The sequence below is a fragment of the Rhincodon typus genome, chromosome 12, assembly GCF_021869965.1.
Source record: "Rhincodon typus isolate 14 chromosome 12, sRhiTyp1.1, whole genome shotgun sequence".
Lineage (NCBI taxonomy): Eukaryota > Metazoa > Chordata > Chondrichthyes > Orectolobiformes > Rhincodontidae > Rhincodon > Rhincodon typus.
Genome location: NC_063343.1, coordinates 67,911,826 through 67,926,175, shown reverse-complemented (window position 1 = coordinate 67,926,175; position 14,350 = coordinate 67,911,826). Strand labels below are relative to the sequence as shown.

Genomic DNA, 14,350 nt, shown 5'->3' with positions numbered 1-14,350 from the left:
ACACAGCAGGCCAAGCAGCATCTGCTTGGCCTGCTGTGTTCATCCAGCCCTGCACCTTGTTGTCTCTAAATAGTCTCTGAAGTTCTCTTCAACAGAGAGCAGTGGAGGTTATTAAATATATTGAAGATTGTGTAAGACAGACGTTTAATGACAGGAGAGGTCAGTATTATGAGGTGCTGGCAGGCAGCTTGAGTTAAGGTTGCATGTTATTTGTTGTAATCATTTTAAATGATAGGACAGGTTCCGTGCGTCAAATAACCTACTCCTGCTCCTTTCTTTTTTGTGATGTTACGAGCAGCTGTAATAATGAAGAGCCCAATCTGTCTTCTGGCCCATTGTGTGTCTTATTGGGGTGGAAGGTGGGTGTTTGGAGGGGGCAAATTACAATGATAGTGACAGCTACAGTGGGTATTTACAGATAAACAAATTAAAAAATAAGTATTGCACCATGGCATCTGGATCGGCCTGTAAATGGTTACAAGAAATTGTGTGAAACAGTAAAACATGTGTTGTAAATTCCCGAAGCCAATCTGGTTGCACATGCTTGATGAATACCCTTTCCACTCAGGCGCCTCACCTCACTAAGTACAGCTTTCTCCCCATTTACAACGATTTCCCTCCAAGCTTTATCATTTTCTGTAGACGTGTTGGGGAAATGGAAGCCTCTCTTTAGCGAACATGTGTTATAGCGAAAACTTTGGGAAAGTGGGTCGCCCCCAAATACTTCAACATAGTTGGGGGTAATCTGTAGGTTCCGGCTGGCTTTCTGAATTCCATTTCTCGATTCAATGCAGCAACACGTGCCCAAAAAACATTTGTGTCCATCAAAAACAGTTCTGCTTCCGTGAACCTTAATAGCCAGTACGATTAAAACCACCAAAAAAATCGACGAGATAATTCCCAAAGAAATGACTAAGTAGAGGCTTGTATCAGAAGTGAAGCCAGGGCTTTCAGCTAAACTGCCTGGGTCATTGAGCATTTCTGCACTGCCTTCCACAATTGTCAAGATGATAGTCATTGTCGCTGTAAGTGCTGGTATTCCATTGTCATCTACAAGGATAACTAACTTCTGCTTGTTTGCATCTGTCTTTGTAATCCTCCGGGTTGTCCATATTTCACCCGTTTCCAATGAAATCGTAAAAAGTCCCAAGTTGTTATCATGGAGGATCCGATAGGATAGGCGAGCATTTTGCCCAGAGTCCGCATCAGTGGCCGTTACCTTGGTCACGAGATACCCTGGGTCCGCCAACCGGGGTAGGGTCTCTGTCACTGTTGATCCATACTCGGTTATCGGATGCACAATCACTGGAGCGTTGTCATTCTGATCAAGGATAATGATGTCTATGGAGACGTTGTTAGCGAGTTGTGGGACCCCACAATCATGCGCTTGAATTCGGACCTGAAAGTTTTTTAATTGTTCGTAGTCAAAAGGTCGAAAGGAATATATCACGCCACTCCCTGCATTTATGTGGATGTACCTGCTTACCGATTCGCCCTGAACCTGGCTCTCCAGGATAGAATAGGATAGCTGGCCGTTTTGCCCTAGGTCGGGATCCGAAGCTGACACCGAGAAAATGGACGCATCGATTTTGTTATTCTCCATCACGTACGCTGTGAGGGACGGTTGCGCAAATTGTGGCGCGTTGTCATTCCTGTCTGAAACTTCAACCACAATGGTTTTGTTGGTGGAGAGAGGCGGGGTTCCGCCATCGTTACAAGTGATAGTCACATCATAGGTAGAGAAGGATTCGCGGTCCAGCCGTTCCTGCGTGATCAACCGTAAATATTTCTTTGAGGACGAATCCAGTGCGAAGGGAAGATGATTACCGATTTTACACTGCAGCTGCCCAAATTGTCCCGAATCCTTGTCTGACGCACTGATCAGGGCTACTACTGTCCCAGTCAGAGAGTCTTCTGGAACAGGGCTAGATAAGGATGTCAGCGTCATCTCAGGGGCATTATCATTGACATCAATAATGTTCAACACAACATGACAGTATGTTGGGTTGGCATTAGGTCCCTTGTCCTTTGCTTGTACAATAAACTCGAAAACGTTAATATCCTCATAGTCCAAATTCGCTTTGGTTCTGATCTCGCCCGTTTTCGAATCCAAACCAAACAGCTCACGGACCTTTGCAGATGTATGACTACTGAAAGAGTACACAATCGCTCCATTAGAACCATCATCTAAATCCGTGGCGTTTACCTGCAGAACCAAGGCCCCTTTGGTTATATTCTCTGTCAGGCTGACTCTGTAAACCGATTGCAGGAAAAACGGCTCATTGTCGTTGGCATCTTCAACTATGATATTGATTTGGGTAGTACCAGACCTCTCGGGTACCCCGCCGTCTTTGGCCAACAGCAGTAGCCTGTGGATCGATTGCTTCTCTCTGTCCAGGGGCTTTTCTAGCACTAGTACGGGTAATTTTCCATCTCCAATGCCCGCCTCAACATTTAACAAGAAGTATTCATTTGCAACCAGCTGGTAGGTCTGTACGGAGTTAGTTCCAACATCGGGATCGTGCGCGCACTCGAGGGGAAAACGCTTACCCGGCGCAGCAATTTCGGAGATTTCAAGGCGGACCTGGCCCTTTGGGAAACTGGGAGCGTTGTCATTTATATCGAGAATCTCCACCTCGATCTGATACAAATTCAAAGGATTTTCAAGCACAGCTTCCAAAGACAAAACGCAAGTGAGACGAGGGCCGCAGATTTGTTCCCTGTCAACCTTTTCATTTACGAACAGAATCCCATTGTGTAAATTGACTTCCAAATATCGCTGATTTGGACCTGATACAAGTCGAAAATTTCGAGCAGATAGCTGCTGAACATCCAATCCCAAATCGTCTGCAATGTTTCCAATGAATGCCCCCAGTTGCAATTCTTCAGGAATCGAGTAATGAATTTCTCCTAAAATTAGATCCCAGGAAATAAACATGCAAAATAGCAGTTTCGATTTTAAAAAGTAAAATATATTGTAACATCTCATTGCCAGTATTAAGCATTCCAATTGTTTCAGCGCAGCTCCGTGGCGTTCGGCGTTTCCTTAGATTAGAATTATTTGTGCCGAGTTTCATTACTAAAACGGCTGCAATGCAGGGAAAATGCCTTCACCTTTAAAGAGATGTTCGAAATGGTTTCAAAAAGGCCTCCATTTTGTGGTTAAAATCCCAATGAATGCATCCGCGAAAACGATTGCAAACCCTCTATAGCTCGCTGACCAATTTCACATTGTCTCCGGCCGAGTGCGATGCTAGATGGGAAGGGAAACGACAGGCCGGATCACCACAAAGTTACTAGTTTCTGATTGGCAGACTCATGTTCAACCAATCAGAATAAAGCTCATTTCTTAAAGCTAGAATGCTCCCCTAAATAGTTGTTATTTCAATTTTTTGTTGTACAACCAAAAAACACAAAACTTTTTTTTAAAGCTATGGGAGTTTCCTTCTTTCTGCAAAATTGTTTTTTTTTTAAACAATTATGGATACACTGAACATTTGAAAACCTACACTGCTTGGAGAGCAAGGTAAGAAATACATTTTTATTCTGAAGAGTTACTGGACTTGAAACATTAAGTTTCCATCGTTGCTGTCAGACACCCTGAGTTTCACCAGCAATTTCTGTTTTTATTTTCAGATCTGCAGCATCTCTATTTCTTTGTTGGACTTTTATGTATATCTCATTTTATTAAATTCTGATCGTTCTCAGCTAAATCACAGGCTTTAGGACATTATTACCATATGGATACATTTAATTGGCTTTATCTATTTTCTGTCATTAGCAGAACAACAAGTCAGTAATGCTAATCATATTTCAGATAGTGTTGAGGAACAATAGTTCATTGCAATAGGGTTTGCCATTTTGTGAAGGTTGAGTCAAGGATCAGAATTCTACCTACAGTGATGACAAGTCTGCTAGCTGTTTAGAAACAATGTGCAAAAAATCTAATTAGAGACAGCACAGGTCTTAACAGGTGGACGAGTGGACCTAGTGTCCAAGTGGTGGGCAGAGAAGATCATGAAACTGTACAGTACATATGCATGTGCCATCTGTTTGAAAGAGCAAGCTTCTTACTTTTGACTCTTAGCCTCATTTTTCCAATCGGTCATTTCCAATAGGCAAATGACCATTTCAACTGTATTCGTTCTAGACCAAACTGATCATCCACGTCAATGTTACATTCCCAATCTCTCAAATAGTGATTGACCTCATTAGTGTATAGAAATCTACCAATCCTTGCTTTTAACTTGCAATACCATCTGGGATACAGAATTCCAAATGTCATCATCACTGAGTGATGATTTCCTCCTTATCTCATTCCTAAATGGCTGCCCTTTGCTTTGAAATTGCATCTTGTGGCTCTAGAGCCACTAGCCAAAGGAAACACTATTTCTCATCGAACCTTTCCTATGCCTTTAAGGCTTTCCTACATTGTTATGAGCTCTTCTGTCATTTTTTTAAAACTCCAATTAATGAAGGCCTACAATTCTTTGTGTCTCCTTATAGCTTAATCCCATCATCCTAGGAATCAGCCTACTGAACGTCCATGACAATCTGTCTCTGAGTGAGTATAAGCTTCCTCATGCAAGGTAACCAGAAATGCACACAATGCACCAGGTCCAATCTGAGAACTGTTCCACACAATTGAAACGAGACATAATTTCTCTTGTAGTCAAATTAAGTAACAACCCCTATCAATATCCTGGGGTTTACCATTGACTAGAAACTGAACTGGAGAACCTAGATAAATACTGTGGCTACAAGGGCAGGTCATATATTATAAATCCTGTAATAACAAATTTACTTTCTGATATCTCTGAAAAACTGCCCATTATCGACAAGGGACAGGTCAGAAGTGTAGTGGAATATTCTCCATTTGCCTAGATGAGTGCATCTCCAACACCAATCGAAAAGCCTGACACCACTCCTCAACAGTACAGTCCACTAGATTAGCGCCATATTTACAAAAATTCACTCCCTCCATCACTGATACTTAGTAGCAGCAGTGTGTACCATCGACAACATACATTACAGAAATTCACCAAGGCCTCTTAGGCAAAACCTTATTAACTCACAACCACTACCATTTAGAGGGACAAGTGTATCACATACATGGGAGCACCACCACTTGCATATTCCTTCTAACCTGGTCACAATCCTGACTTCAAAACATGTTACTGCACCTTCACTGTCATTAGGTCAAAACCCGATAACTTCCTCCCAGATGGTAGTATGGGTGTTGTTGCAATAAATGAACTGCAATGGTTGAAGAAGACAACTCCCACCAGCGTTTCATGTGCAACAAGAGATGGCCAGTAAATGCTGACACAGTCAGCTAAGTCCTCATCTCATGAGTGAATTTGACAAAAACATCCTAATGTGAGAAAGACAAATATATTGCTTGTCTTCCACATTCCTTGCTGCACCTGGACACAAGTTTTCAGTGAATTGTGAACGCAGACACCGAGGTACCTTTGGACATTAATAACTTCTAATTTCTCACTATGTAAGAAATATTCTGCTCCTCCAACTCACTCATTATTTCCTGTCCTGTACAATTGTACATACCGTGTACAAAACTCTGTCACACTCACTTAGCCTGTCTAAGACCCCTTCAAGAATCTTTGAATTGTCCGCACAAATTGCCACCAAGTTTTGTGTTATCTGCAATATTGAAATATTACAACTGATTGTCACATTCACATTATTACAGATTGTGACAGCCACAGTCCACGAACTGATCCATTTGATACCACACTGATCGCAGCCTTCTCACCTGAGAATTCCCCAATTGTTCCTAATCTCTGTTTCCTGCTTGTTCACCAATGCCCAATCCATGTTACTATATTATCTTAGTCCCGTGCCGCCCATTTTGATTTACTGATTTTATTTACAGATTGTTGTGATGTACCTAATATGACAGCATTTGGCATTGTATTGACTTGTTTAAGTGGAATGTGAATCTGGTTCTGAGTACTACAACTGAAGAATTTACAATATTTTAGGAGCAATAATTTACGACAAAAAAATTTAGCATTTTCATCTTCATGTATCATGACTACCTGCCACCCTTACAACATATATAATAGTCCTTTTCCTCCATCAAACTGAGCCGATTTATACATCTTATTGCCCATCCAATATACTAGTCATTTATCCATTACATGCACTCTTCCTCTACTGCTTGACTTTCTTTCTTCCTTCTTACAACATCTTTGTTGAAGTTGTATCCTGTTTTCTGAAATTATTTCCAGAATAACAACTTAAGTGTATTATGATTGTAGGTTCCTCCATAACCTATTATGTTGCCTGACAATATGTATCCTTAAATAAAGTCACCCTAAATTGATTAACAATTTCATACGAAACAGTTGATGTCCAAAAAAATCGCTTTTGATAAACTCTGCTCTGCTCCAATGCTTCCCTTAATGAATTGCACACAACGGCGTTGGATAGATCAGAAAGAATCACTGCAATCTTCTCAAAGGTAATTAGGGATGAGTAATAAATGCCGACCTTGCTAGCAATGCTCTCACTCCAAGGACAATGTTTTAGAAAAATAATCCACCCAACACCCTTGAAAATTAATTAAATTTCTGTTATATTTTTCTGAATATAAAACGTGATACATTTTACCGTGGGGATATAGGATTCCACAGAGATATATAGATTTGATTAGTAGGTTGTTCAGCGGTTTTATTTCAGACATTACCCTTTTGTTTTTTGCACCAAGAAAAGATACTTTCCACTTATGGACACTGAGCTGGACTTCATAACTGCAGATGTGGTTACCAAAAAATATATGTATCCTTCTGAACTGGGCTGCAGTACAGTTCATTAGTTGCTTTGTCACTGAGCTCGGCATATGTCTTTCTAATGGTAGATCTTTGATGATAGCACACCTGTATTGTGTGCATACAATGACTTGGTACAGTGCACCATGACAATTAATGGGAGCTAAGGCAATGGGTAAACCACACTAGGTATTACAAATAATTTCACCTTTCCACATTTGGAAGCACTCTCCTAAGTACCATTCAGAGTTTGGAGTTTGCTTTGCACATGATGTGCAGAAACTAAAAAGAAAAAAAGATTTGCAAGTTCAGATATCTCTGCAACTCAGACGTACCAAACAAAACATTTCAGTGTGTTTTACAGTAGAAATTCGTGGGTTCAGATATAACCAGTAAAGTTGCATTACAACTGGCTCACCTCACTAATGTTCCTACAATTAGAAAGTGATGCTTGTGGTTTTTCTTGATCCCAAATTGTTTCATTGCTGATATTATTCTTGCCGGTGGATGAACTACACTGGTTGGAGTACAAGAACTTTCCTTTGGTCAAATCTGAAGTCGTGCAGGTTCCATAGCGGAAACTCTGAGACAGTGGATCTCCCCCAAATACTTCAATGTAGTTCGGAGGTATCTGAATATTTCTGCTGGCTTTTTGAATCCCATTCAACGAGTTCCTTACTCGGAAGCAGCAACACAAATCCAGGGCACAGTGAGGGCCACCGAACCCATTTCTGGTTTTATGGACTGCAATTGCGAGTGCAATTAAAACAACTAGAAAAATGGCCGAAATACTCCCTAAAAATATAACTATGTAAAAACTTGTGTGATTAGACAAACCAGAATCTTCAGATAAATTGCCCATATCAGAGAGCATTTCTGCATCGCCCTCCACCACTGACAAGATAAGAGTCATTGTGGCGGTGAGCATTGGTGTTCCATTGTCGCTGACGGTCACGACTATCGTTTGTTTCCTTGCATCTCTGCCCGTGAAGCCACGGACTGCCCAAATTTCTCCTGTATCAGGTGAGATAGTGAAAAGTCCAGGATCGGTAGACTGAAGAATCTGATAAGACAGTCGAGCATTCTGGCCCGAGTCAGCATCCGTGGCTGTTACCTTAGTGATCAGGTAGCCTGGCTCTGCGAACTTTGACACTGTCTCCAATGCTGTTGAACCGTACTCCATGGAAGGGTGAATGATCACTGGGGCGTGGTCATTCTGGTCCAGAATAATTATATCCACGGAAGTATTGCTGGTGAGTGGTGGCTCTCCAGAGTCCCGTGCCTGGATTTGAACCTGAAAGTTTCTCAGTTGCTCGTAGTCAAAAGTTCTCTGAGAATAAATCACCCCATTTTTGGAATTGATACTCAAATAAGTGTACACCGGCTCGTTCTGAACCTGGCTGTCGAGGATAGAGTAGATTAATCGGGCATTTTGGTTCAAATCTGGATCAAGAGCTGTTACTGCGAAGATTGAAGTCCCAATAGCATTGTTCTCCATCACCTGGGCTGTATACAAAGTCTGCGTAAAGCGTGGCGCATTGTCGTTTGTATCCGAGATTTCCACGCGAATCGTTTTCCTGGATGTCAGAGGAGGAGATCCTGAATCACTGCAACGAATACTAATGTCATACGTCGAGACATTTTCTCGATCTAGCAGCTGATGACTCAGCAACCTGTAGTAGTTCTTTAATGATGAATCTAATCTGAATGATAGGTTATTTGCTATTTCACAGTTTACCCGTCCATTCTCCCCTGAATCTTTGTCGGATACACTGATCAGAGCAACCACAGTCCCGGGTTTGGAGTCTTCCCTAATAGGACTGAACAACGAGGTTAGAGTCACCTCAGGTGCGTTATCATTCACATCCATAATGTTAACAAGAATGTGGCAGTACCCGGGATTTGGATTAGTTCCCTGGTCCAGCGCCTGCATGTTAATCTCAAAGGCGTTGTCTTTTTCATAGTCCAAAGTCCCTTTAACTCTGATTTCACCAGTTTTAGAATCCACACTGAACAGCTCACGGACTCTGACAGAGGTATGACTGCTGAACGAGTACAATATCTCTCCATTGGAACCATCATCTATATCAGTAGCATTCAGTTTAATAACCAACTTTTCTTTAGGTGAGTTTTCTAACAGACTAATTTTGTAAACTGAATTTGGGAAGATGGGTGCGTTGTCATTCTCATCCTGCACGACAATTATAATTTCAGCAGTACCTGATTTGGGAGGAACCCCGCCGTCCTTGGCAATTAGTTCTAACCGATGGGTCGATTGTATTTCTCTATCCAAGGCCCGTTCCAGCACTAACACTGGCAACTTGACGTCCCCGCCTCGCGAATCAACATTCAATACGAAATATTCGTTAGCAACCAGCTGGTACGTTTGCAGGGAATTAGTTCCAACGTCCGGATCGCGCGCGTACTCCAGGGCAAAGCGCGCTCCCGGTGCGGCAAGCTCGGAGATTTTAAGGCGAAACTGGCTGTTCGGAAAACTGGGAGCATTGTCGTTTACATCAAGAATCTCCACTTCAAGGTGATACACAGTCAAGGGATTCTCGATCACCGCCTCCAAAGACAACGTGCAAGTGAGGCCTGATCCACAGAGCTTTTCCCTGTCAATTTTTTCTTTCACAAACAAATTCCCATTGTTTAAGTTTACCTCCAAGTACTGCTTCCGGGGACCAGACACAACACGAAAATTGCGAGCCGTGAGCTGCTTTGCACGTATTCCCAGATCATCTGCAATATTTCCAACAAAGGCGCCTGGTTGTAGCTCCTCGGGAATCGAAAAACGAATCTGTCCAGAAACCATAGCCCAGAATAGGGATAGACAATACACCAGTTGCCAAGTTAACCACCAATATATTTGATAACATCCCATCGCCAGTACAAAGCATTCCAATTGCTTCAGTGCTGTACGCCGCTGTTAATTCAGTGTTTAAAATCGAGGTCTTCATGTATCATTTTCTTGGAGAAGCGACGTTACCGTGCATAAAATACGTTCAATTTTTCCACTTCACTGATATTCTTCCAGACAAACATTCCCTTTTTTTCTGAAAAATCTCAATAACCGCACAAACCTCACAAATGCTCCGTAGCTCGCCATTCCATTCTCCACTGTATCTGATTGTGTATGAGCAGACAAGGGGGCAGTCAAGATCTCCACTTACATTTCAGTTTTGTGATTGGTCAGTAGGGATCTCTCACGTTCAACCAATCACCGTACAGACGACTTCTTAAAGCTGGAATGACTTGGCAGATATTTTTAGTTAACATTTATGGTTGTGCAATTAAAATTAAGATCCTTTTATTTCGGTCATAACTTTCGTTCCCTTTCCTAAAATGTTACTTGTGAGATGTTTCATAGTGAATAACCAGATCAGTATTACCTCCTCCTTCTACTAAGCATATTTCTTTAGACCCTACTTATTATGGTAACCAGTAATTTTCTTGTGCTTCAGCATTTAAATATGCCTAACTGAAATTAACCATCAACTTGTGAACAGTTAGTACTTATTACTTACTCGTCTACAGTAGCAACATTCTATGACACACTAACAGGATCACTTGAGGTTAAGAAAAGTCTGAGAAGTATTATTACCATAAAATAAAAGGTAAAATATTGTGGTTGCTGGAGATCTGAATTAAAAGCAAAATATATTGGAAAACTTCAGAAACAGAAACAGAATTAATGTTTTAAGTTTTTGTGGAACGTTCAACAGAGAGTTACATTGGACTCAAAGCATGAACTCTGCTTTTCTCTCTCCTCAGCTGCAACTAGATCTCCTAAGTTGCTCTCACACATTTTGATTTTACTTAAATATAATTTCAGTGTCAACTGCAAGGTGCATTAGGACTGGTTTTGTATTCTTGACGGGTTGGGGAATAGATGGCAGTAGAGAAAGTGTAGAGGTTGTGTACAGGGTGAGAAAACAGGCCTGGTCGAGTTTGTATTCTAAACAATATGAAAATACACGATGTAGCCTCTCAATTCATACTAATGCTCACCATGCATGCAATAGTGGGATTTACTGTTTACTGCATTCTATAATAGACGACCATGTTTTGAAGAAATGACTTAAAGTAATGCATGAGCCATTAATTGCTTCAATGTAAGCTTGCAATTGCATTTATACAGACACAAGATAATGTATTTGTATGTATAGGAGAGTTCCAAAACTATCAAGATGATGCATTGATTCTGCTTGACTTTTTTTCTGGAAACAATGGCAGGGATAGGAATTTCTGTCAGAGCCCTCAGCAAGTTCAAATCTTATTTCTTTGGGTCTATTTCAAATCCAGTCTTTACATAACTACTTTACAGACTCTGTTTGGGACTGCAATCCTGCTGTCAATGGCCACACTCTGTACTTGTGTGGGTACATCTAAGTCGAGATGTCTTTGCCACAGTTAAAATACAAATGATTAGAGAGTGTAAGTAATGGTTGAGGCAGGGAGAGAATGGATAGTCAGAGTTTGTTCTCCACAGTAGAAATGTCAATTACTAGGGAACATAGGTTTAAGTTAGAGGAGTAAGTTCAAAGGAGATGTGAGAAACTGGTTTTCCACACAATGGATGGTAAGTGCCTGGGCTGCGCTATTAGTTAAGGTGGTAGCAGTGGATACAACAACAAAGTTTAAGAAGCATCTTGACAGATATATGAGTAGGCAGAGTACAGCAGGATACAAACCACGTAGAGGCAAAAGTTTTTTTTTAGTTTAGCAAGGCCTTATGTGTTGGTACAGTCTTGGTGGATCAAATGGCTTGCTGCTGTTCTTTGTAGTGTCCACACTTTCAATGCTTATAGATAAATGACTATGAATTTTAAAAGAATCCTAAAATGATATGGACGTTAGAGAAATTGCTAAACACGACTTCACAACGTACTGGAATTACATTTAATCACAGTAGAGTCATAGAGTCATACAGCACTGAAACAGACCCTTCCCTTCAACCATTCCATACCGACCATAATACCAAACTAAACTAGGTCCACCTGCCTACGTATGACCCATATACCCCCAAACATGCCTTATTCGTGCACTTATTTAAATGCCTTTTAAACATTGTAACTGTACCCGCATTCACCACTTCCTCTGGAAGTTCATTTCACACATGAACCACTCTATGTTAAAAAAGGCCCCGAATAAATTTTTAAAATCTTTTCTCACGCACCTTAAAAATATGCCCCCATCCTTTAAAACTCTCACCCTCTTGAAAATACACCTTCTATTCACCTTATCTAGACCCTTCATGATTTTATAAGCTTCTGAAATGTCACTCTCAACCTCCCACGGTCCTGTGGAAAAAGGGCCCCGCTGATCCAGCTTCTCCTAATAACTCAAACTCTTCATTCCTGGCAACATCCTTGTAAATATCAGTTGAATCCTCTCTAACTTAGTAATATCCTTGTTATAGCAAGGTAATTTTAAATTGTAGTTTGTAAAAAGAGTAGGTTAGATGCAAGGAAATAATTCACTTCGTGACTCCCCAAAGTCTGTCCACCATCTACAAGGCACGATTCAGGAGTGTCACAGACTATTCCACACTCGCCTGGATGGTTGCTACCCTAACAACATTCAAAAATCTTGACACCGTACAGGACAAAGCAGTCCACTTTATTGGCACCATATCCACAAGTATCTACTCCTTCCACCACCAATGCTCAGCAGCAGTAGTGTGCACTCTCGATAATATGCTCTGAAGAAATTCACTAAAGATCCCAGACAAGATATTCGAATTCCATGATCTATTCCATGTAGAAGTATAAGGACAGCAGATACATGGGAACAACACCACCGAAAAGTTCCTCTCCAAGCCACTCATCATCCTGGTTTGGAAAAAGATATTGCCATCGCTGGAGCAAGATCCTGGAATTCCTCCATAATGGCATTGTGGGTCAACGTACATCAAACGGGCTGCAGTGGTTCAAGGGGGCAGCTTGTTATCACCCTCGGAAGGGCAACACGGAGGGGCAATAAATGCTGCCCAGCCAGTGACACTCATGTCCCAGGACTGAATAAAAATAAACAAATCCTGGAGACACCACCACAGCGCAGTAAATCAGGAATTTTGAGAAGAAATGTTTATTACGCAGGAAACTAAATATGTATGTTTGTGTATTAAATAAACAGTCTTATTATCAGATTTGTAATGAGACATTTACCCAAAGTTTTACACATCCAAGCATCAACCTCTTGTTCTTTACCAATCGGCCAGAAATTGAAATGGTGAAGAATAAAGTTGCCAAGGTGCTACTGATCCTTAGAACTGCTCTCTCAAATGGTAGGGATGAGTGGCCACAGTTCAACCTAAGGATCACCACACCTCAGGTGAGTGAGAGATTAAGAAGGAGATTCCTTCCTTGGTAACGTCACAAATGCAGGTGTGGAATGCCTGTTGACGTTACCTTGCATTTAAAACCTGCTATCATGCCAACTGAGAGAAGTGACAACGACAATTAGACAAGTATGGTGACCACAAGTGAAGATCAGAACCAATGATTCTCGACAAGTATTTCACCACCTGACTCCTCAGACCAGTTTGGAAATTTTAAAGTACAGATTACGAGTGTGATGGAATGAGCACTGTTTACCTGGAGGTATGCATAGCCAACAACAATCAAGATATTTAATGCCGTACAGAACCAAGCAGGCTGTTTAACTGGAACACCACGTAATGTCTTCAATATCTACTTTCTCTACCGTCAATGTGCAGAGGCAGTAGTGTGTATCATCTGCAAAATGCACTGCAGCAACACAGCAAGGCTTCTGTGATATTCATTGCAAACACATGACTAATAGCACATACAAGGGCAAGAATAGTAGACACAAACAAAAAAACAACTGTACAAGGCATAGACTGTCCTGACATAGATGTATAGCATGGTTTCAAAACTGTCGTGGAGTCAAATCATGTCATTCCCTTCCTAAATGCAGTCTGAATGTATCAAAGCCAATGGAAGATATCAGTTTGGGAAGGCATCTAGAAACCACCTTCTTCAGGACAACTGGGGCCAGACAAAAGTGTTGGCCAAACAGTGATGCTCACATTGCTTCAAAGAATAAAAGAAAAATTAAAGCTGCAAGGAGCTTATTCCCATTTTCGAATGGTCTCACCTTATTGTTCAAAGTGTTGCTGAACTTCTCAGTATGCAGCAACACTGAATCCTGTTTCTCAACATAATCATTCTGGGCATACGTTTTGTCTGTGGGTGACTTGTATCTGTTGGGGGTTATGAAGTCTCTCCTTGTTGACTGCAATGTTGAACACGACTCATAACGGAAAATCTGAGAAAGTGGGTCACCACCGAATACCTCAACGTAATTTGAAGGAATCTGAAGGTTTCTACTGGCCTTTTGAATTCCATTCAGTGAATGGCCGGTTTCAAGGCAGCAACAAACTCCCAGAGAATAGTGCTGACCACGCTGTGGATTCCTGTTTTTATGAACCTTCACAGCGAGAATAATTAAAATCACGAGAAAAATGGTAGAAATGCTTCCGAGTGCGATGACCAAGGAAAGGCTCAGATCAGGACTAAACCCGGGGTCTT

The 14,350-nt window shown here is 41.3% G+C and overlaps 1 protein-coding gene across 9 annotated transcripts in view; it reads right to left on the bottom strand.

The window, feature by feature from the left end:
• Positions 1–14,350, bottom strand: part of LOC109915075 (protocadherin beta-15-like) — a 129,047-nt gene that overhangs the window by 74,590 nt on the left and 40,107 nt on the right. For 3 of the 9 annotated variants that reach the window (XM_048603430.1, XM_048603441.1, XM_048603442.1), the window contains exons 1-2: positions 13,917–13,957; positions 578–3,253 (exon numbers count right to left, since the gene is read on the bottom strand). The exons of 4 other annotated variants lie outside the window; for them this stretch is intronic. In XM_048603430.1, the coding sequence (XP_048459387.1) occupies positions 578–2,989 (2,412 nt within the window). In that variant the 5' untranslated portion in view covers positions 2,990–3,253; positions 13,917–13,957. Of the gene's footprint in view, positions 1–577; positions 3,254–7,212; positions 9,908–13,916; positions 13,958–14,350 lie in introns of those variants that run through there. 2 more of the 9 variants (XM_048603435.1, XM_048603439.1) reach the window with 1 other exon arrangement.